The sequence below is a fragment of the Oncorhynchus tshawytscha genome, linkage group LG12, assembly GCF_018296145.1.
Source record: "Oncorhynchus tshawytscha isolate Ot180627B linkage group LG12, Otsh_v2.0, whole genome shotgun sequence".
Taxonomy (NCBI): domain Eukaryota; kingdom Metazoa; phylum Chordata; class Actinopteri; order Salmoniformes; family Salmonidae; genus Oncorhynchus; species Oncorhynchus tshawytscha.
The window spans coordinates 48,891,451-48,916,554 of NC_056440.1; the positions used below are offsets into that span (position 1 = coordinate 48,891,451).

General features: G+C 38.9%; 1 protein-coding gene and 2 long non-coding RNA genes across 3 annotated transcripts; 1 reads left to right on the plus strand and 2 right to left on the minus strand.

The window, feature by feature from the left end:
* Nucleotides 1-81: 81 nt before the first annotated feature.
* On the minus strand, nucleotides 82-4,639 carry LOC121847861 (glycoprotein endo-alpha-1,2-mannosidase-like). The gene is made up of 4 exons (XM_042331104.1): nucleotides 4,402-4,639; nucleotides 2,451-3,099; nucleotides 2,228-2,337; nucleotides 82-162 (listed from the first exon to the last, which is right to left on the minus strand). Exons 2-4 carry the CDS (start codon nucleotides 2,806-2,808, stop codon nucleotides 82-84), a joined length of 549 nt encoding a protein of 182 aa, XP_042187038.1. The 5' UTR covers nucleotides 2,809-3,099; nucleotides 4,402-4,639.
* Nucleotides 4,640-5,964: 1,325 nt separating this feature from the next.
* Nucleotides 5,965-8,356, minus strand: LOC121847836. Its single transcript, XR_006084702.1, has 3 exons — nucleotides 8,343-8,356; nucleotides 8,120-8,229; nucleotides 5,965-6,072 (listed from the first exon to the last, which is right to left on the minus strand). It is a non-coding gene; the product is annotated as an uncharacterized LOC121847836 (long non-coding RNA).
* Nucleotides 8,357-23,558: 15,202 nt separating this feature from the next.
* Nucleotides 23,559-24,632, plus strand: LOC121847881. The gene is made up of 2 exons (XR_006084752.1): nucleotides 23,559-23,984; nucleotides 24,128-24,632. It is a non-coding gene; the product is annotated as an uncharacterized LOC121847881 (long non-coding RNA).
* Nucleotides 24,633-25,104: the final 472 nt, after the last annotated feature.

Sequence of the window (25,104 nt, forward strand, 5' to 3'; positions counted from 1 at the left end):
GTTGAATAATAATATAAGTGGAACTATTGATACTGACAAGACTAAAGGCCAATCAGAAATATAAAATAAGGAATGATGTACTTACTTCTCTATGATGTACTTGACATTGTTAAACATACTTGTTTCATCTCTTCCTTTGTATGGTTCAATGTGAAAAGCAACCTGTGTAGTACACACAAATCAACAGTAATATGGAAAAAAGAGGCAATGGATTTGAGAACTGAAAAATTGCTTTATTTTTATGTTGTCAAAAGAACACATGTACATTGGGGTCCAAAAGTATTCACACCATTGATAAAGATGAGAAAAATGACTATTAAATAAATAATTCAAATACTGACCTATATTGTGTGCTAAAAAATTCCTCAGAGAAAATAGATTTAGTTTAACAAGTAATAATTTATTTTCTCAAAAGGTAGAAGTCGAAATGACTGACACCCGTTTTCAATACCTCACCTAGCGAGGATAACGGCACTGAGCCTTTTCTAAAAATATTTTAGGAGTTAGAAAACACATGGAGCGCCGGGGGATCTTAGACCATTCCTCACAGAATCCTTCCAGATCCTTGATATCCTTTGTCTGCGCTTATGGACTGCCCTCTTCAATTCAAACCACAGGTTTTCAATGGGGTTCAAGTCCAGAGACGGAGATGGCCATTGCAAAGTGTTGATTTTGTGGCCAATGAACCATTTCTTTGATGTGTGCTTGGGGATGCTGGAAGACCCACTTGCGGTCAAGTTTCAGCCCCCTGGCAGAGGCAACCAGGTTTCTGACTAAAATATCCTGGTACTGGGTAAAGTTCATGATTCCTCTAACAAGGGCCCCAGAACCAGAGGAAGCAAAATAGACCCATTTATTTTTATTTTGACGGGGAAGACATATTGAGACCTGGGGTCTCTTTTCCAAATGCGCCCTGTATAATACAATATAAAATACACATTAAAAACAAAATATATATTACAATACAAAAGCACAGCCATCCTAAGCACAAATAAAACATCCCAAATCACTCAGAAAAACAGTTACATTCCTCCACAAATAAATTGCCAATCAATATTTTAAAATTGCCCAAACGGCACCAGAACATCAAGATTAAATCTATTTAGAATTTTGTTCCAGCAATACGGTGCATTAAAACTAAAAAAGTATTGAACTAGCTCGGTGGAGACACTAGGAACCAAGTGTTAACCAATCCTGTGAACAAGTGAGTCAACTCAGGTGATCCACCACCAAGCAAAATAGCCACATAACATCAACGATCCACCACCATATTATAGAGTAGGGATTGGGTTCTTTTCTGCTCATGCATTCTCATTTTGACATCAAAGAGTTGATTTTCTTGTCATCCAACAAATGTAAACACCTGGAGTTTGCTAAACTGCATTGGCATTTGCCACTTGGATTGGAACCGGTGCTGTGGTAAAATGACATGAAAATAGAGCTCGTCGGGCATGCACACCAGTGGTGGGTTTGGCATCGAAATGAGAAACCATGAGCAGAAAATAACCGCATAGCTACTGTAAAATTAGGTGGTGGATCTTTGCTGTTATGGGGCTATTTTGCTTCCACTGGTCCTGTGGCTCTTGTTAGAGTCAACGGCATCATTGCAGCAACTTTTCCTGGACCCCATAATAAATACAACTACAAACGTCACCCAGTATCAGGATATTTTATACAAAAACCTGGTTGCTGAAACTGGCCACAGGTGGATCCTCCAGAAAAACAATGACCCCAAGCACACAAAGAAATGGTCAATTGGCCACAAAATCAACATTTTGCAATGGCCATCACAGTCTCTGAACTTGAACCCCATTGTAAACCTGTGGTTTGAATTGAAGAGGACAGTCCCTAAGCGCCGAAAGATATCCAGGATCTGGAAGGATTCTGTATGGAGGAATGGTCTAAGATCCCTCTCAATGTGTTCTCCAACTCATAAAACATTTTCTAAATAGGCTCAGTGCCATTTTCCTCGCAAGGTGCGATATTGAAAGGTATTGAAAACAGGGGTGTCAATCATTTTGACCCTATTTCCTCTAATCGCTCTCCTTAAGCAATTGTATTAGTACAAAATAGAATATCCCCATTTCTTTGAGCATAGAATATAGCTCAGTGTTTTAATTATTTATTTTGTTCAGTCATTGTTGCTCATCTTTTTAAAGGTGTCAAGAACTTCGAACCCCACTGTATATGAGCCATGCTTGCTCTTTTCATTGATTATCATACACACCTTTACATGATATGCATGTGCCACCTCCAGTATCAAAGGCACAATGTCATCTGTTGGCTCACCGTTTTCATCCTTCATGCCAGGTGGATACCAGGAAACAGCAAGAACACCTAGAAATGCACAGACTGAGTTATTCAACTGATCATGAATGACATGGCAGACTTGGGTCTTACCGTAGCAGAAAAATACTAAATTAAATGTATTACCAACATCAAAGCCTTACCAATAGCTCCTGCTCGCAGTTGCTTCATGTGAGCTTCAATAACAGAGGGGTCCCTGGAACTATAAGCTCCTAAAGCAGGATAGAAGTTAGCCCCAATGTCATCTGGTGGGCTGTGTCTCCCTCTTGGGTATCCTGCTGCCACCTTTGAATCCCAGTGTGGCAGAAGAGGGTGGTCCCAGTGAATGTACTTTCCATCAAACTGTGTGTTGCCATACCATGTGTAGTAAAAGGCATGAATATTGTAGTTTGGAGCAGGGAATTGCCTGAGGGCAGCCTCTACGTTCTTGACCCTCTCAGAGTCTATGTCAATCATTTTGGTCAGTGCTTCAGGGACGACACTGTCAATATTACCAAGCATTTGAATGGCATTTTTCCAGGTCCTTTGATATTAGGGAACAATTCGGGACCAAAGATGCTTCCAAATGGAGAATATTCTGGTGTAAAGGACTTTAAAACAACTGTTACTATGAATATGAGCAACACCAAACCAATAAATGTGGAGCAAGATCTTCGTCTAAACCTTGCCATTCTTCAGTTAATGCTTGTTGTGATCCACTGTCCATTCTTGGGAGAACTGTTAACATTAGGGGTTTTTGGGCTTATTGTTGTCAATGAAACTTGGCTGGTCCATGTTGGTTCATTCTACAAACTGAAATGCAGAAACAAAAAAACAGGTTGACTAATTATCCATTCATGATAGGGCAGTGTTCCCCAAAAAGAGTGAGGATCATTTCTAAAATGAAGCAGTTTATATTTGACCAGCAGAAAATGAATGGTGGCGGACAATGGTACACTAACCCAATGTTAACTTTTATGCCTTTCCCCAACTCTTACTGAAACTATACTTGACTATAACTTTCATTAATTCTGAGCCCTATGCCTACACTTTCTGCAGGTTAAATATCCACTTCCTTATTATTATTATTATCTAGAGTGTCTACATTAGCAGGCCTATCATGTATTAATGCTTCAATTAAATAAAAACAAAAAAACAGGTCCCTGCCACTTGTATTGGTGTACAGCTGAGGTATATTGCTAGGGAAATGTAACAGACATGTAATGGAGTTAAGGAATGTGACTTTCTTCTACAATTGTCCATGTAATTTTTCATTACCTAAATATTGATTTTCAGTTTTAGTGTGAGAAAGAATCAATAGTCAAATTCAACCCCACTAAAATGTACCGACAGTGCTCTCTAGATCCAAGGACTGACTGTCCATGAGATCCAAAAGTTAGCTATATTTTGACGATATTTACATTTGAGTCATTTAGCAGACCCTCTTATCCAGAGAGATAAGGATTACGTGCCTTTCTCAAGGGCACATCGACACTAGTAGAAGCTTTTTCCCCAGAGATATTTAGAGGAGCAATTAGGATTACATGCCTTGCTCAAGGTCACAAGCAGATTGCGAAACTGATCTGTTTGTGGATTCGAAACAGCGAACTTTCGGTTACTGACCCAACGCTCTTAACCGCTAGGCTACCTGCCGACCCGTTTAATACATTCGTGTTACTTGTAAACAATGAATAAATAAAATCGTATATTTTGGGTTATGATGAAGACAAAAGTTGTAGTAAAATCGTGAAACATACTTGTATTCTTCAAGAAGCAATGGGTAGCCTAAATATCAAGAATTAAAAGAACATTGCAGCTTCCCAATTCCCAGACACTACGTGCAATGTGCTAACGTTAACAATTTAATAGTGTCTTATTGCATGTCAAGTGATATGTCGGGAAGGCAAAATATTGCAATGTGAAAGTATTTTGTTATGATTATTGTATAATAGTTACATTGTTACAACAACAAACATTTCAGTGCGCTATGCGGAAATCCTACATTGAAATGATACTACCGGAAGATTACTCAGTAAGAAACGCATTTGCCATAAAGTCGAAATGAAGCTATATTCTTGCAAAATAGGACAATTCAACTATCAAGGTTAACATTACCATCATTCATTTTCTTGCTGTTGTTCTCTCCGGACATTGCTGCACTGAACTTTAGACTGGACAGGACAGCAGAAATCCGAATGAGCTACATAGCGTATTATCTATTTTGTCCGAAGCACACTAAAATGTTGGTTTCACTAAATTAGACATTAGGTCACAGGGTACCTACATACGCTATACGCAAGACAATCTACTTGTGAATTGACGCTATGCATTGTTCCTGTTCAAGATTTGTCATAGCCTACCTCATTGTGTTGGTGACATGTGACGGGTTTCACGTGCTGCGTAGGTAGACGGCGTATAGATCTACAAGTCATCTTACCTAATGCCAAAGCACTCTATGATCCATCTATGTTATTGAAGATTTGTGAGTCTGCGCTGCGCTCAAGCTAACAAAATTGAACAAGCAAATGAAAAACAGCAGTCAAGGGTGCATTCCCAAAGCATGTCGCCCTCAATCTTTCAAGAAGATGTATTGCATTAAACCAGCCAGCAAAATTAGTTATGAATAATTATTTTCTTGTGCATAGTGTATGTAAATTGTTTGTTTACTTCCACGAGCAAACGTTTGTCTGTGATACCACAGAGAACCCTCTACATTACGCAAAAAAGGACACCATCTTTGTGGCGTCATAAAGGAAAGACAATATTTTCGATCCTTTCATAAGAAGACTATCCCATTTTGCCAGCTAAAGCCAGTGGTGAGTAAAATCATTGATATATTCTAATGTACTTCACCCTTGTTTTTGGACTAGGGACACATGTAACTAATTATTGAAAGACTGAATTATCAAGAATCAGATGCATTAATCCACCTAGCCCCAACTGTGATTTTCCCAATTAGCCTACATTGTCAATTTTCCATGGCTTATTATATGTTAGAATGACTTACTAGGCCTACAACAAACAAATTCACCAACTCGTTCACTGAACCAAATCAATCTTCAATTAGAACACATTTTCTTCTTTTAACAATGCAATACTCAAATGTATTTTATCAAAAGGCAACAAAATCATGTAAGGCTGAATCCAACTCCGGAATCAAAATTGTATAGTGCCTTCCATTGAGTAAAATGACGTTGAAAATAGTCATTTTCCAGACTTTGAAACCCACTCATTTTCGGTTTTGAATGAAAAGTTGGAAATATGTATTTTTCTGACGTTGAAGTCACGTTTTCTGTTCTATACTGAACAAAAATATAAACACAACAATTCAAATGATTTTAATGAGTTACAGTTCACACAAGGAAATCAGTCAATTGAAATAAATTTGGTCCTAATCTATAGATTTCACATGACTGGGAATACATTACGCATCTGTTGGTCACAGATACATTTTTTTTAAAGTAGGTTTGTAGGTTAGGTAGGTTTAGATCAGAAAACCAGTCATTATCTGGTGTGACCACCATTTGTCTAATGCAGCGCAACACATCTCCTTCGCATAAAGCTGGTCAGGCTGTTGATTGTGGCCTGTGAAATGTTGTCCCCCTCTTCTTCAATGGCTGTGTTGAATAATAATATAAGTGGAACTATTGATACTGACAAGACTAAAGGCCAATCAGAAATATAAAATAAGGAATGATGTAATACTTACTTCTCTATGATGTACTTGACATTGTTAAACATACTTGTTTCATCTCTTCCTTTGTATGGTTCAATGTGAAAAGCAACCTGTGTAGTACACACAAATCAACAGTAATATGGAAAAAAGAGGCAATGGATTTGAGAACTGAAAAATTGCTTTATTTTTATGTTGTCAAAGAACACATGTACATTGGGGTCCAAAAGTATTCACACCATTGATAAAGATGAGAAAAATGACTATTAAATAAATAATTCAAATACTGACCTAAATTCCTCAGAGAAAATAGATTTAGTTTAACAAGTAATAATTTATTTTCTCAAAAAGGTAGAAGTCGAAATGACTGACACCCGTTTTCAATACCTCACCTAGCGAGGATAACGGCACTGAGCCTTTTTCTAAAATATTTTAGGAGTTAGAAAACACATGGAGCGGGGGATCTTAGACCATTCCTCACAGAATCCTTCCAGATCCTTGATATCCTTTGTCTGCGCTTATGGACTGCCCTCTTCAATTCAAACCACAGGTTTTCAATGGGGTTCAAGTCCAGAGACGGAGATGGCCATTGCAAAGTGTTGATTTTGTGGCCAATGAACCATTTCTTTGATGTGTGCTTGGGGATGCTGGAAGACCCACTTGCGGTCAAGTTTCAGCCCCTGGCAGAGGCAACCAGGTTTCTGACTAAAATATCCTGGTACTGGGTAAAGTTCATGATTCCTCTAACAAGGGCCCCAGAACCAGAGGAAGCAAAATAGACCCATTTATTTTTATTTTGACGGGGAAGACATATTGAGACCTGGGGTCTCTTTTCCAAATGCGCCCTGTATAATACAATATAAAATACACATTAAAAACAAAATATATATTACAATACAAAAGCACAGCCATCCTAAGCACAAATAAAACATCCCAAATCACTCAGAAAAACAGTTACATTCCTCCACAAATAAATTGCCAATCAATATTTTAAAATTGCCCAAACGGCACCAGAACATCAAGATTAAATCTATTTAGAATTTTGTTCCAGCAATACGGTGCATTAAAACTAAAAAAGTATTGAACTAGCTCGGTGGAGACACTAGGAACCAAGTGTTAACCAATCCTGTGAACAAGTGAGTCAACTCAGGTGATCCACCACCAAGCAAAATAGCCACATAACATCAACGATCCACCACCATATTATAGAGTAGGGATTGGGTTCTTTTCTGCTCATGCATTCTCATTTTGACATCAAAGAGTTGATTTTCTTGTCATCCAACAAATGTAAACACCTGGAGTTTGCTAAACTGCATTGGCATTTGCCACTTGGATTGGAACCGGTGCTGTGGTAAAATGACATGAAAATAGAGCTCGTCGGGCATGCACACCAGTGGTGGGTTTGGCATCGAAATGAGAAACCATGAGCAGAAAATAACCGCATAGCTACTGTAAAATTAGGTGGTGGATCTTTGCTGTTATGGGGCTATTTTGCTTCCACTGGTCCTGTGGCTCTTGTTAGAGTCAACGGCATCATTGCAGCAACTTTTCCTGGACCCCATAATAAATACAACTACAAACGTCACCCAGTATCAGGATATTTTATACAAAAACCTGGTTGCTGAAACTGGCCACAGGTGGATCCTCCAGAAAAACAATGACCCCAAGCACACAAAGAAATGGTCAATTGGCCACAAAATCAACATTTTGCAATGGCCATCACAGTCTCTGAACTTGAACCCCATTGTAAACCTGTGGTTTGAATTGAAGAGGACAGTCCCTAAGCGCCGAAAGATATCCAGGATCTGGAAGGATTCTGTATGGAGGAATGGTCTAAGATCCCTCTCAATGTGTTCTCCAACTCATAAAACATTTTCTAAATAGGCTCAGTGCCATTTTCCTCGCAAGGTGCGATATTGAAAGGTATTGAAAACAGGGGTGTCAATCATTTTGACCCCTATTTCCTCTAATCGCTCTCCTTAAGCAATTGTATTAGTACAAAATAGAATATCCCCATTTCTTTGAGCATAGAATATAGCTCAGTGTTTTAATTATTTATTTTGTTCAGTCATTGTTGCTCATCTTTTTAAAGGTGTCAAGAACTTCGAACCCCACTGTATATGAGCCATGCTTGCTCTTTTCATTGATTATCATACACACCTTTACATGATATGCATGTGCCACCTCCAGTATCAAAGGCACAATGTCATCTGTTGGCTCACCGTTTTCATCCTTCATGCCAGGTGGATACCAGGAAACAGCAAGAACACCTAGAAATGCACAGACTGAGTTATTCAACTGATCATGAATGACATGGCAGACTTGGGTCTTACCGTAGCAGAAAAATACTAAATTAAATGTATTACCAACATCAAAGCCTTACCAATAGCTCCTGCTGCAGTTGCTTCATGTGAGCTTCAATAACAGAGGGGTCCCTGGAACTATAAGCTCCTAAAGCAGGATAGAAGTTAGCCCCAATGTCATCTGGTGGGCTGTGTCTCCCTCTTGGGTATCCTGCTGCCACCTTTGAATCCCAGTGTGGCAGAAGAGGGTGGTCCCAGTGAATGTACTTTCCATCAAACTGTGTGTTGCCATACCATGTGTAGTAAAGGCATGAATATTGTAGTTTGGAGCAGGGAATTGCCTGAGGGCAGCCTCTACGTTCTTGACCCTCTCAGAGTCTATGTCAATCATTTTGGTCAGTGCTTCAGGGACGACACTGTCAATATTACCAAGCATTTGAATGGCATTTTTTCCAGGTCCTTTGATATTAGGGAACAATTCGGGACCAAAGATGCTTCCAAATGGAGAATATTCTGGTGTAAAGGACTTTAAAACAACTGTTACTATGAATATGAGCAACACCAAACCAATAAATGTGGAGCAAGATCTTCGTCTAAACCTTGCCATTCTTCAGTTAATGCTTGTTGTGATCCACTGTCCATTCTTGGGAGAACTGTTAACATTAGGGGTTTTTGGGCTTATTGTTGTCAATGAAACTTGGCTGGTCCATGTTGGTTCATTCTACAAACTGAAATGCAGAAACAAAAAACAGGTTGACTAATTATCCATTCATGATAGGGCAGTGTTCCCCAAAAAGAGTGAGGATCATTTCTAAAATGAAGCAGTTTATATTTGACCAGCAGAAAATGAATGGTGGCGGACAATGGTACACTAACCCAATGTTAACTTTTATGCCTTTCCCCAACTCTTACTGAAACTATACTTGACTATAACTTTCATTAATTCTGAGCCCTATGCCTACACTTTCTGCAGGTTAAATATCCACTTCCTTATTATTATTATTATTATCTAGAGTGTCTACATTTGCAGGCCTATCATGTATTAATGCTTCAATTAAATAAAAACAAAAAACAGGTCCCTGCCACTTGTATTGGTGTACAGCTGAGGTATATTGCTAGGGAAATGTAACAGACATGTAATGGAGTTAAGGAATGTGACTTTCTTCTACAATTGTCCATGTAATTTTTCATTACCTAAATATTGATTTTCAGTTTTAGTGTGAGAAAGAATCAATAGTCAAATTCAACCCCACTAAAATGTACCGACAGTGCTCTCTAGATCCAAGGACTGACTGTCCATGAGATCCAAAAGTTAGCTATATTTTGACGATATTTACATTTGAGTCATTTAGCAGACCCTCTTATCCAGAGAGATAAGGATTACGTGCCTTTCTCAAGGGCACATCGACACTAGTAGAAGCTTTTTTTCCCAGAGATATTTAGAGGAGCAATTAGGATTACATGCCTTGCTCAAGGTCACAAGCAGATTGCGAAACTGATCTGTTTGTGGATTCGAAACAGCGAACTTTCGGTTCCTGACCCAACGCTCTTAACCGCTAGGCTACCTGCCGACCCGTTTAATTACATTCGTGTTACTTGTAAACAATGAATAAATAAAATCGTATATTTTGGGTTATGATGAAGACAAAAAGTTGTAGTAAAATCGTGAAACATACTTGTATTCTTCAAGAAGCAATGGGTAGCCTAAATATCAAGAATTAAAAGAACATTGCAGCTTCCCAATTCCCAGACACTACGTGCAATGTGCTAACGTTAACAGTTTAATAGTGTCTTATTGCATGTCAAGTGATATGTCGGGAAGGCAAAATATTGCAATGTGAAAGTATTTTGTTATGATTATTGTATAATAGTTACATTGTTACAACAACAAACATTTCAGTGCGCTATGCGGAAATCCTACATTGAAATGATACTACCGGAAGATTACTCAGTAAGAAACGCATTTGCCATAAAGTCGAAATGAAGCTATATTCTTGCAAAATAGGACAATTCAACTATCAAGGTTAACATTACCATCATTCATTTTCTTGCTGTTGTTCTCTCCGGACATTGCTGCACTGAACTTTAGACTGGACAGGACAGCAGAAATCTGAATGAGCTACATAGCGTATTATCTATTTTGTCCGAAGCACACTAAAATGTTGGTTTCACTAAATTAGACATTAGGTCACAGGGTACCTACATACGCTATACGCAAGACAATCTACTTGTGAATTGACGCTATGCATTGTTCCTGTTCAAGATTTGTCATAGCCTACCTCATTGTGTTGGTGACATGTGACGGGTTTCACGTGCTGCGTAGGTAGACGGCGTATAGATCTACAAGTCATCTTACCTAATGCCAAAGCACTCTATGATCCATCTATGTTATTGAAGATTTGTGAGTCTGCGCTGCGCTCAAGCTAACAAAATTGAACAAGCAAATGAAAAACAGCAGTCAAGGGTGCATTCCCAAAGCATGTCGCCCTCAATCTTTCAAGAAGATGTATTGCATTAAACCAGCCAGCAAAATTAGTTATGAATAATTATTTTCTTGTGCATAGTATATGTAAATTGTTTGTTTACTTCCACGAGCAAACGTTTCTCTGTGATACCACAGAGAACCCTCTACATTACGCAAAAAGGACACCATCTTTGTGGCGTCATAAAGGAAAGACAATATTTTCGATCCTTTCATAAGAAGACTATCCCATTTTGCCAGCTAAAGCCAGTGGTGAGTAAAATCATTGATATATTCTAATGTACTTCACCCTTGTTTTTGGACTAGGGACACATGTAACTAATTATTGAAATACTGAATTATCAAGAATCAGATGCATTAATCCACCTAGCCCCAACTGTGATTTTCCCAATTAGCCTACATTGTCAATTTTCCATGGCTTATTATATGTTAGAATTACTTACTAGGCCTACAACAAACAAATTCACCAACTCGTTCACTGAACCAAATCAATCTTCAATTAGAACACATTTTCTTCTTTTAACAATGCAATACTCAAATGTATTTTATCAAAAGGCAACAAAATCATGTAAGGCTGAATCCAACTCCGGAATCAAAATTGTATAGTGCCTTCCATTGAGTAAAATGACGTTGAAAATAGTCATTTTCCAGACTTTGAAACCCACTCATTTTCGGTTTTGAATGAAAAGTTGGAAATATGTATTTTTCTGACGTTGAAGTCACGTTTTCTGTTCTATACTGAACAAAAATATAAACACAACAATTCAAATGATTTTAATGAGTTACAGTTCACACAAGGAAATCAGTCAATTGAAATAAATTTGGTCCTAATCTATAGATTTCACATGACTGGGAATACATTACGCATCTGTTGGTCACAGATACATTTTTTTAAAGTAGGTTTGTAGGTTAGGTAGGTTTAGATCAGAAAACCAGTCATTATCTGGTGTGACCACCATTTGTCTAATGCAGCGCAACACATCTCCTTCGCATAAAGCTGGTCAGGCTGTTGATTGTGGCCTGTGAAATGTTGTCCCCCTCTTCTTCAATGGCTGTGTGAAGTTGCTGGATAATGGCGGAACTGGAAAACACTGTTGTACCAATCGGTACAGAGCATCCCAAACATGCTCAATAGGTGATATATCTGGTGAGTATACAGGCATGGAATACAGTGCCTTCAGAAAGTATTCATGGAAGAACTGGAACATTTTCTGCTTACAGGAATTTTGTACAGATCCTTTCGACATGAGGCTGTGCATTAATCATGCTGAAACATGATGAGATGGCAGCGGATGAATGGACCTCAGGATCTCGTCATGGTATCTATGTGCATTCAAATTGCCTTCGATAAAATGCAATTGTGTTCATTGTCCGTAGCTTATGCCTGCCCATACCATAACCCAACCACCAGCATGGGGCACTGTGTTCACAACGTTGACAAACCGCTCGCCATACACGTGGTCTACATTTGTGAGACCGGTTGGATGTACTGCCAAATTCTCTAAAATGACATTGGAGGTGACTTATGATAGAGAAATGTACATTACACTCTCTGTCAACAGCTTTGGTGGACATTCCTGCAGTCAGCATGCCAATTATATGCTCCCTCAAAACTTCAGACATCTGTGGTATTGTGTTGTGTGACAAAACTGCACATTTTAGAGTGGCCTTTTATTGTCCCCGGCACAAGATGCACCTGTGTAATGATCATGCTGTTTAATCAGCTTCTTGATATGCCACACCTGTCAGGTGGATGAATTATCTTGGCAAATGAGAAATGCTCACTAACAGATTTCAATTTGAAAACAATTTTGTACCCAAAATTTGAGAGAAATAAGCATTTTGTGCTTATGGAAGAATTCTGGGATCTTTTGTTTCAGCTCATGAAATCAAGACTTTAAATGTTGAATTTATATTTTTGTTCAGTATTTATAAAATCCACTCTTAGTTTATCAAATAACTTTTTAAAATCTGCTATGAATACCAGGCCTGCCTTCTTAGATGTTTCATGTTGTTCTATTCTAGTAGTTGTCATATTTTGTAAAAAACCTGTCCGATCAGGATGAACAATACATGGAAAACCCTTTTTTAATTCTGAGTGCTACACATTTCGCTGGTATTTTTGCATCACAACATTAAAGTGTGAGATGCCTCCAGTTTTTTTTTAGATGGACTGGATCTTCATATTTGCCATAGAGGTCTTGTTTTAATAATAGTTAAATCAGACCTTCTTGCTGAGTACCTGAGACTACCATTTGAATAGGAGTAGTTAAAACAAACTAATATTGCAGAAAGGGAGGAGAGTAGGGTCAAAGAGGAAGAATCAGGAAACAAGAGGGAGACGGATTTAGCAGAAGTATGAGATTATAGGATAGAAGAGGAGAGAGTAGTGGGAGAGAGGGAACAAAGATTGCGACACCGTATGACCATGTGGGTAGGGTTGGAGGAGATGGAAACTGAAAAGGAAACAAAGCAGTGATCAGAGACCTGGAGGGGGTTGCAGTGAGATTAGTAGGCCAACAGCATATAGTAAAGATGAGATTAAGCGCATTGCCTGCCTTGTCGGAGGTGACTGGGAAAGGATGAGGTCAAAAGAGGAAAGGGGTGGATAAAAGGCAGGCAGACGTCACCCAGTACAATGATTGATAAGATAATTTGTTGATGATTGCTCACCAAGGTGTCAAGCTCATTGGGGAACTCTAAGGGCACCTGGTGGGAGATAGATGACAACAATGTTAAGCTTGTGTGGACAAGTGACAGCATGGAATTAATATGAGTAGATGGACAGGTGAGTGAGGGAGAAAAGAGAATCTCCACTTAGGAGAAATGAGTATGGTTGGGCGGTATCCAGATGTTTACATCGTCATACGGTCCTTCTCTTATCCCGAGATTTACGGTATTACCGGCTTAGTACACAAGGGGGTGGCAAAAAAACAGCAAAAAAAAGCCCATTGGGCATGTATTACCAGAATGCTAACAACATTTTCACAAGTAATAGCCAAGTTCCATGGAGGCAGCTAGCTAAATATGTTAACGAGCTCAAACGAAAATAAGTAATTTTATTTCTCAACCAATAATAAAGTATGTCATGGAAACGACGGGGATGAAGCACAAAACAAACACGTGTGTGTGTGTGTATTAGAGTTCTACCGATTAATCGGAATGGCCGATTAACTAGGGCCGATTTCAAGTTTTCATAACACTCGAAAATTGGTATTTTTGGATGCCGATTTAAAAATAATTATTATTATATATTTTGTGACTACTTTATTTATCGAGGCAAGTCAGTTAAGAACACGTTCTTATTTTCAATGACGGCCTAGGAACGGTGGGTTAACTGCCTTTTTCAGGGGCAGAACGACAGATTTTTACCCAGTTTAGGGATTCGATCTCATGGTTAACTAGTCCAACGCTCTAACCACCTGCCTCACGAGGAGCCTGCCTGTTACGCGAATGCAGTAAGAAGCCAAGGTAAGTTGTTAGCTAGCATTAAACTTATCTTGGTTGATGATATTACTGGATTATCTAGCGTGTCTTGCGTTGCATATAATCGATGCAGTGCGCATTCGCAAAAAACGACTTTCGTTGCTCCAACGTGTACCTAACCATAAGCATCAATGCCTTTCTTAAAATCAATACACAGAAGTATATATTTTTAAACCTGCATATTTCGTTAAAAGAAAGGTTAGCAGGCAATATTAACCAGGTGAAATTGTGTCACTTCTCTTGCGTTCAATGCACATAGAGTCAGGGTATATGCAACCATTTGGGCCGCATGGCTCATTGCAAACTAATTTGCCAGAATTTTATGTAATTATGACATAACATTGAAGGTTGTGCAATGTAACAGGAATACTTAGGCTTATGGATGCCATCCGTTAGATAAAATACATAACGGTTCTGTATTTCACTGAAAGAATAAATGTTTTGTTTTCAAAATAATACTTTCCAGATTCTACCATATTAATGACCTAAGGCTCGTATTTCTGTGTGTTATTATATAATTAAGTCTATGATTTGATAGAGCTGTCTGACTGAGCGATGGTAGGCACCAGCAGGCTCGTAAGCGTTCATTCAAACAGCACTTTTGTGCGTTTTGCCAGCAGCTCTGCACAATGCCTCAAGCATTGCGCTGTTTATGACTTCAAGCCTATCAACTCCAGAGATTAGGCTGGTGTAACTGATGTGAAATGGCTAGCTAGTTAGCGGGGTGCGCGCTAATAGTGTTTCAAACGTCACTCGCTCTGAGACTTGGAGTAGTTGTTCCACTTGCTCTGCATGCGTAACGCTGCTTCGAGGGTGGCTGTTGTCGATGTGTTCCTGGTTCGATCCCAGGTAGCGACGAGGAGCGGGATGGAAGCTATACTGTTACACTGGCAATACTAAAGTGCCGACAAGAACATCCAATAGTCAAAGGTATATGAAATACAAATCGTATAGAGAGAAATAGTCCTATAATTCCTATAATATCTACAACCTAAAACTTCTTACCTGGGAACATTGAAGACTCATGTTAAAAGGAACCACCAGCTTTCATATGTTCTCATGTTCTGAGCAAGGATCTTTAATGTTAGCTATCTTACATGGCACATATTGCACTTTTACTTTCTTCTCCAACACTTTGTTTTTGCATTATTTAAACCAAACTGAACATGTTTCATTATTTATTTGAGGCTAAATTGATTTAATTGATGTATTATATTAAATTAAAATAAATGTTCATTCAGTATTGTTGTAATTCTCATTATAACAAATAATAAAATTGTCCGATTAATCGGTATCGTTTTTTTGGTCCTCCAATAATCGATTTCGGAGTTGAAAAATCATAATCGGTCGACCTCTAGTGTACATATATATAACACAGGGATGTAACCCAAACAAAAGAGTGAGGTGTAAACCTCTAAATAATACATGGGACGAGACCCATAATAACAAGTGCACATTAACAGGTAGCACAAAAGCCGATACAACAGAGCACAGGTACCAACGGACATGGGACAATAATCGACAAGGACAATGGGGAACAGAGGGCATATTTATAGACATAATAATCAGGGGAAATTGGAACCAGGTGTGCGTAATGAGACAAGACCGTCCAGGGATGGTGGTAAGGAATCCAGTTCAGTGATGCCTAGAAAGCCGGTACGGAGCTGGCAACATGATGAGCAGCAGTACCGGGTGATCCATGACACTAGGGAAATGGGCCTGAATGGAGAGGAGAAAAAAACACAAGGATGTCAAAAGATAACAGTGGCAGCTGTACAGATAACTTATTCAAAGGGTTTTAACTTCTCAAACACGGCAGAAAGCTAACACATTATGATGCCCCGTCACTTTATTAATTCAGCCACTTACTTAGATAACTAGCAAGTTAAACTTAGGAAAGCTTTGTTTTTCACACAGGAAAAATAAATAAATGCATAACAAATATCTTGATGCGTTTTGTAAATGCAGAACTAAAATGCTTCTTGTAGGAATTTCTGCTCCGCATCAGACTAAGTCTGGCCTTCAGTTACACTTCCCCTCGGATGAGAATTCACGAATGGGCATTCTATCAGCCGACAGCGCTCTGACTGATGTGTAGTTACTTTTCTCCAATACTTTTCTCATGTAGTCAGCCTTCATTTCTCTGGAAAATTCAAGATGAACTTTAAACAAAACATTAGGAAATGTAGCTGGCTACGTTCATTCTATGATAAACATTAGAAATATGATGCCCATGCATAGTTTTGGCAAAAAAATACTTTGCTTTTTCATTGTTAGCTCATTTACTATTGTGGTTACCAGGAAAATAGTGTTGCACTTCAGTTGTCATCTGATGAACATTTAACAATTTTCTAGAGAATGTGTTGCTCTAATGTATTTTCTGTGAAGTGAAAATATAGTTGCACGTCCCTGATCACTCTATTGAAGCAAAACAACTCTTGATATACTCTCCCAATATAAAACGCAACCCCTGTCAATACACAGCGCAACTCACCTGCTCCCACTTTCTTCCTTTGTGCTATTTACAAAAAGACACGTGACTGGCTCAACTGTTCTGGGGAAGCTTCATGATGTAAAATAATGTGACAGGTAAACGCATTCCAGATTTTCTTCGAAACGTTAAATGGATTTCCCAAGTAGCATTGATCCAAAACCCAGTAAATCGCCCAAGCCTAGAAATGAGTAGCCCTTATACTACGACCGTGACAACCAGATTATTTCGGACTATGAGAGAACACGTGGTCAGATGAAGAGAAAGCAGCTGGTGTTCTCTGGGTAATCCATGTCTCCCATCAGGACCAAAAGGTCTAAATCAAATAAAAATGTATTTGTCACATGCGCTGAATACAACAGGTATTACCGTGAAGTGCTTACTTACAACTCCTTAATCAACAATGCAGTTCAAAAATAATTAAGAAAGTATTTGCTAAATAAACAAAATTAAATGATAAAAAGTAACACAATAAGATTACATAACAATAAACCGTGTCAATGTGGGGGGGTACAGGTTAGTCGGGTTAATTTGTACATGTAGGTAGGAGTAAAGTGACTATGCACAGACAATAAACAGTGAGTAGCAGCAATGTAAAAACAAAGGGGGGGTCCATGTAAATAGTCCGGGTGGCCATTGATTAAATGTTCAGCAGTCTTATGGCTTGGTGGTAGAAGCTGTTAAGGAGCCTTTTGAACCTAGAGTTGGCGCTCCGGTACCGCTTGCCGTGCTGTAGCAGAGAGAACAGTCTATGACTTGGGTGAGTCTTTGACAATTTTTTTGGTTCTGCCTCTGACACCGCCTAGTATATAGGTCCTAGATGGCAGGAAGCTTGGGCTCCCGAGTGGCGCAGCGGTCTAAGGCACTGCACCTTAGTGCAAGAGGCGTCACTACAGTCCCTGGTTTGAATCCAGGCTGCATCACATCCAGCCCTGATTGGGAGTCCCATAGGGCGGCGCACAATTGGCCCAGCGTCATCTGGGTTTGACCAGGGTAGGCCATCATTATAAATAAGAATTTGTTCTTAACTGACTTGCCTAATTAAATAAAAAATATATTTCTATTTATTTATAATAAAAAAGTAAATGAACAGAATTCTCACATAGGTGTTCCTTTTATCCAGGTGAGAAAGGGCAGTGTGGAGCGCGTTTGAGATTGTGTCGTCTGGATCTGATGGGGTGGTATGAGAATTGGAGTGGGTCTAGGCTTTCCGGGATGATGGTGTTGATGTGAGCCAGGGCTAGTCTAGGGACTGAAAGGCAGCAAAGGCTGAGATGAACTTTGTGTTCTTGACCGCAGATTGCCAGTTCCAAACACTGCTTGTGCGAAGGGTCTGCTAAATTAGAAGGGTTGCAGTAAAGGGGTGGGGAGCATCTTTAAAACCTACATGGAGAGGAGCGAAATGGTAAAAAAAACAAATAATAATGACTAGGTAAGACACTTAAGTGAGAGAGTAGTGTGGAGCCTTCCTCTCTTTCCTTCCTTGAATAATCAGCAGAACCATCTTAGTTTTGGCAAGGAAACAACCGCTGACACATCCGCTGCTGAAAAACAGGTGAGACTGAGGTACTTACAATAATTGCTAATTGCCTAGCAGAGGTGAAGAGAGCACACCTCCTGGTACTAATTGCTGATTGCCTAGGAGAAGAGAAACCACTCCTTCTCCAATACAGCCACTGATTAACAAAACAACAACGATCACAATTGCCTTGCCCCTTAATCGTAGTTGATGTGTCAATAATCAGCTGCAAGTTATGAGAAGTCAGCAGTTCACACACCAAGTAGGCTACTGGGAAGTTAGCAATTAACGTAGATGACCTGAGAGAGACAAAAATTCTACTGGAGATAACAGGAGTCCTCTACTATAGATTGAAGCAGGTACATCTGCTTTTATTTTTTTTGCACTTTACTTGTGGAATAATCTCAAACTTTCTAAGATTCGATGAATTGGTGCCTCTAGGACAATTCAGACTGCTGATTTGAGAATCGTTTTACGTTAATTAGTGTGTATTGATATTTATTTGGGGGGATTACAGGGCTCATCTGTAAAAGAGACCATAGCCTCAGCATGACTCCCTGTTTAAAATAAAGTTGAAAAAAAAACAACTTATAACTTAGGTTGTTAGCCCTATAACTAAAACTAAGTTCTTTACAAGCTTGACTAAAACTACCACCCAGTGACCTGCACTGTATCTGTGTTAAGATACTAAAAAGTGATTTGTATCTAGTATTTTTTTATTCCATGTGCTGTGTTAACAGGGGCAATGGAGGTCAGGGTGCGGAGAAAGTCACTGCCTGCAACGCTGAAGAGCAGACTGGCCAAAAGAAGTTGCTCTTTTCGTGAGATCGAAAAGGGTCCCCAAGTGTCTGAAAGTTTTGAAAACCTTGTGTTTGGTGGAGTGGACAATGGGCAGGTGGGTCAGAAAAAGTACAGGTGTACTGGATACAAAAGAGACAACCCACTGGACACATATCAGTTTTCCATGTTGATTTTTGTTTGTTGAAATGATGTGGAAACAACATTTATTCAACCAGTTTTTGTCCAGTGGGAAGGTTGTCTGGCGATCACTGATATTTTCGGCACTTCTCAGAATACTGATCTTATGTTTAAATAATTCACCTATAATAATGTAGCGTATTCCTCTCCACAGTGCTACCCTGCTTGGCTGAAGACCTGTGACCTGCTGCGCTGGCTATTGGACAGTGGCCTGGGCCGACGGCTAAAGAGCAGCACCCTTGTCAGCTGGCTCCAGACTAGTGACCTGGGGCTGTGGTTAGGCTCACACTGCCCAGCCCTCACCAACCTCCTGCTCCTCAAGGTGACACTGTGGCTCATCCTGGTGTGGATTCTCGCTGACCTCCATCTGGGGTTGCCATGTTTCCTCCTTGCCATCACCTACTGGCTGTATGACGGGCCGCTACGGAAAGCTGTTAATAGGGCCAGGAGCCAACTCCAGGGCAGTGCACAGGCTGTCCCTGAGAATGCCACTGGCACAGTGCAATGGAGGAGTGAGACACCACATTAGGCTAGACAGGGGAACATCGGTAGAGGACTTCCAATCATTGAGCTTCAGAACAGTGTGTGCCAATAGCCTGGCGGAAATTAAAAGTGCCACCGCTTGAACATGTGTACTAAGGAATATGCTTCTCAATATCCACACTCAGCTGTGAATTTCAACATTTTAACAGACTGGGATTTGCTTTGCAAGAGAGCAAGCAACTACAACAACTAAAACTAGAAAATGTAAACTTTCTTTTAAGAAAATGTCTGTGTCTTGCTTTAGTTTTAAATTGTCTTAGATCTATAGTTAGATGTTTAGGGAGTATAATTACTCTATTTAGATGTTTAGGTAGTATAATTACTCCATTTAGAGGTCAACTTGCATTCAAATAGTCATTTCGGGCAGTTTCTTATGCCTTTAGTGACCTGGAATTATTTTTGACTGGGTGGCAAATTTGTTGAAAGAGATGCTCTATCAGTCCTTACCTACCTCCTTTTGCCAAGGATGCACAGGTGTGTCTTTTGTCGAAGCGTTTTTGATGATAGTCTGCAAAACTCTGCCTAGAGATAATGATTTTTTTAGTTCAAATAATTCCGGGGGATTTTCTGAAACGTTTGCTTAAAGACGTTCTCCAGCGATTGTTAAACTTTTACCATTGATATTTTTTGTTGTTGTTGACACAACTGCAAACTTCGGGGGACCAGCCCCATGTTCCCCTCAGCCCAATGAACAAATGTATATCTTCTAAACCAGGGGTTGGCAACCCAAAGTCATTTTTCAACTTCTGGCCACATATGATTCAATTAAAAAAAAGATAAAAATAAACCTTATGGAACAGTGAGAACTATGAAATGACACACACAGGCACAGACACACATAAGACACACACTATACAAACACAGATTTTGTATTGTAGCTATGTGATAGTAGAGTAGTAGCCTGTTGGAACACAATGTGTTGTGAAAAGTGTTATGAAATGTAATGTCAAGTAATATTTTTTATTGTTAATAACTGCCTTAATGTTGCTGGACACCAAGAAGAGTAGCTGCTACCTTGTCAGCAGCTAATGGGGATCCTTAATAAATACAAATACTTTAGTGGGTCTTACGTCATATAATTTTACATATTTGAGAAAATCATTTGAAAAAAGGACCTGACCAGATGCTGATTTTATATATACAGTACCAGTCAAAAAATTGGACACACCTACTCATTCAAGGGTTTTTCTTAATTATACAATTTTCTGCATTTTAGAATAATAGTGAAGACATCAAAACAATTAAATAAAACATATGGAATCATGAGGTAACCAAAAACATGTTAAACAAATCACAATACATTTTATATGTGAGATTCTTCAAAGTAACCAGCTTTGCACACTCTTGGCATTCTGCAGTAGTGAGGTAGTCACCTGGAATGCATTTCAATTAACAGGTGTGCCTTGTTAAAAGTGAATGTGGAATTTCTTTCCATATGAGATATTGACAAAAATTCAAGATCTTAGTGATTTAACATAATTCAGTAGGTACCATATAGTATATACAATGTACCCTTACATCTTCGTGTTTAAGTAATCAGCATTCTCTACCTTATAACAATAAGCATTTGTGCCAATTGCACTGCCTTTGCACTCTGCCATGGACCATATACAGTATGTTAAAAAGGCCAGCTCTTATTTAGCAGTTACATCACCCCTATTCTAGTAGTTGTTTTATTTGCCCAACAGCCCTTATTTTCACCTAAGTACAAGTCAGCACAAGTCACGCTACTTGTATCAGCCAATCACAATTTGCCATTCCCTGTGCACCTCACTGAACCCTGCTGTCAGATTGAGATCGCGGTCAGAAGTGAATGGACTCGCTGGACTGTTCCTTAAGTTTATCTGTATCTGACTTGTGATCAGTGCATGCATTTAAGTGTATGTACTGTCTGATATGTCATTACTTCTCGACCTCTGAATGCTCAGCTATGAAAAGCCAACTGACAGTTACTCCTGAGGTACTGTGTCACGCCCTGGTCAAAGTATTTTGTGTTTATCTTTATGTATTTGGTCAGGCCAGGGTGTGGCATGGGGTTTTTGTAATTGTGGTGTGTTTGTCTTGGGGTTTTGGTGGTGGTATTGGGATTGTAGCTTAGTGGGTTGTCTAGCAAGGTCTATGGCTGTCTGGAGTGGTTCTCAATCAGAGGCAGGTGCTTATCGTTGTCTCTGATTGGGAACCATATTTAGGCAGCCATATTCTTTGAGTTTGTCGTGGGTGATTGTCCTTAGTGTCCTATGTGTACTCTCGGTTAGTTTGCACTAGATAGGCTGTTTCGGTTTCGATTACGTTTATTGTTTTGTGTAGTGTTCGTGTTTCTTTATTTTGATTAAACATGAATCTCAATCGACACGCTGCAGTTTGGTCCGACTCTCCTTCATCACCACTAGAAAACCGTTACATACTGACCCTTTACAACCACTGTGATTATTATTTGACCCTGCTGGTCATCTGTGAATGTTTGCACAAGAGTCACTATAGTTGAGTTATAGTAATAGGCATTAATTAAATATCTGAGAATGGATTTCTAAATACAACCGTATTTAATTACTTTATAAAATGAACAGATTCACATATAAGACATAAAGCTTAAACAGCCATCACTAACATAGAGAGGCTGCTGCCAACAGACTCAAATCTCTGGCCACTTTAATAAATGGACTTAATAATGGTATCACTAGTCACTTTAAATAACACTACTTTAATAATGTTTACATATCCTACATTACTCATCTCATATCTATACACTGTATACTATACCATCTACTGCATCTTGCCTATGCCGCACAGCCATCGCTCATCCATATATTTATATGTACATATTCTTATTCACCCCTTTACATTTGTGTGTATAAGGTAGGCATTGTGAATTTGTTTGATTACTTGTTATATATTACTGCAGTGTCGGAAATAGAAGCACAAGCATTTCGCTACATTCGCATTAACATTGATGTTGATGTGTTGTGCAGACCCGCACCACCCTCTGGGGAGCCTTGCAGTTGAGGGCAGTGCAGTTGCTGAATGAAGTGGATTTAACAAGGGATCATACAGTGGTTCCTCCTTTAAAAGTTGCGTAATACTGCGGCACACCTTGCATGCTGCCGCAGCATTCTGTGGCACGTCATTTAATTCTCAGCCATTTTTTTCTGTTATTGCAAGTTATTGTTAGTTTGACCACCAGAGGGCATCTTTGAGAAGCATTTGATAATATTCCGTATTGGCATTACCAGAGAATTTGAAACCTTTTTTGTAATAACATAGTATTTGGGATTGATTTTAAGACATTTGGCTTAATTAATTAGATTAATATTATGGTGTTTCTATTCAGAGAAAAGTTAAACCCTCGGGGTTTCCGTTAGGATGAAATGGAAAATATGGCGATGCACAACATGACAGTCGGGAGTAGGCTACATGATTGGAGGATTCTAAATAGTTTGCCTTCATTCGACAACTTTGTTCCAATATTTCTGTAAATCAGTGATATTTATTCCCATGGTAATTTTAACTAAATCAACATCTGTATTTTTTTAATCATTATTTTATTAACGAAATGTGTTTATTTGTTTATTAGGCTACTGTGCAGTCTACAATACATACTGTAGTAAACATGGGAAAGTGCCTGATTCCTTACATAAGGGAGAGCAGGCCATGTCTGTACTACAGAATGCTGGGCACGCGGGAGACCGGGGTTCAAATCCCCGTTGGGGAGGAAGGAGTAGGCTGTCCTTGTAAATAGGATTTTTTATCTTAACTGATTCCATATGTGTTATTTCATAGTTGTGATGTCTTCACTATTATTCTACAATGTAGAAAATAGTAAAAATATAGAAAAATGGAATGAGTAGGTGTGTTCAAACTTTTGACTGGTACTTCCTGGAATGGAAAATGATGGTTTGCAGTACAGGGCTATTGGGCTATTTACGAGGAAGGAGTAGGCTGTCGTTGTAAATAAGAATTTGAATTTGTTCATAACTGACTTGTTAAATAAAGGTTACACGAAGAGCATAACATTTCTGCTCCCTAATTTTCTAGTTATTGTCTAACCAATACTCAAATGGAGATTAAGTGAAATATAAACATCCGCATTTGAAATGTCAAGGTGAACCGAAATCCCTTTTCAACGCGTGTGTTATTCAATGACGATTCAAGCCATTGACTCACTGATGAATGAAGATGATGAGCGATCGGTACAGGCAATCTAATCTGCGGGCATCACGGCTTCTGTAAGAAATGTTTTATTTCTATGTATATATATTACTATTATATTTTTAATTCTCAGAACATTAACATGTGTGTTTGCTTGTTTTGTACTGTTCTGTAGTTTCGATCCAACGATTTGTCTGACAAAGAACTTTGCGTCCTGCAGGCCCAGGCATGGATCAAAGCTGGTGAGACGTTCAATAACGTCGTCTTCACAGACTAATCAACCATGGCCCTTGAGCAATTTGCTCAAAATTGCTACAGAAAAAAAGGAAAATCAAGAAGATTAACGAAAGCATACAGATGTTGATGAAGAAATGCTGTTTTGAGTTAGAAATGTAACACTTTAGAGTACTTAAGCATCGAATACATTGCAAGTTGAGGGATTTTCACAACAGTAGCTGGGCTATAAAAGTCTATTGTCCTGCTAATAGGAATCATTTGCATGATGGGCTACATTCTTTATTGTAACCACAATGTCATACATAATTTGTATCTACCTTCCCAATTACTTTTAGAGTTTGGGAATTACAAATGTGCGCTTTCTTTTTAGTTACATTGTTTTAGTTTGAACATGCAAACTTTTTCTTTAAATTATTGTTTTATGTAGGATGCTACATTTTGACCAGTAGGAATTGTAAGTAGGCCTAATAAAAAAAATCATACTTCTATTAGGCTGTTTAGCCTCATAGCCTACCTCAGCCAGTTAAGTTATTTTATATAGTTCAGGGTCTGAAAGAAATAGACTCCAATTAAGCCCTCCAAATTCAAAAGGCACTCACACATCTGAGCTATCTTTTTTGCAGGTGCATGGCAACAGGCAGATAAGATGAGGAAAAATAGGAAGGAACCCGCACCCTGCTCTTGATCGTATCACTGATCTTTAATAAGCTTTGCTTATCGGCCTCACAGCCTTCGTCAGAGCTTTTGTGAGTTTTTTAAATTAGCACCCTTATGTAGACCTGGCCACACCCACATCCGTTCCACGCATCGAAAGGGTTTGGAGGCGAAGGAAAAACAAATCATTGCTACCAAATATAACAATATGCATTTCATAAATATTCAAATAAAGTGTGTACATAAAACATTAAACACGTATGTACAACCACAATGAGAACATCGACCTACCAAGCAAGTTTTCAT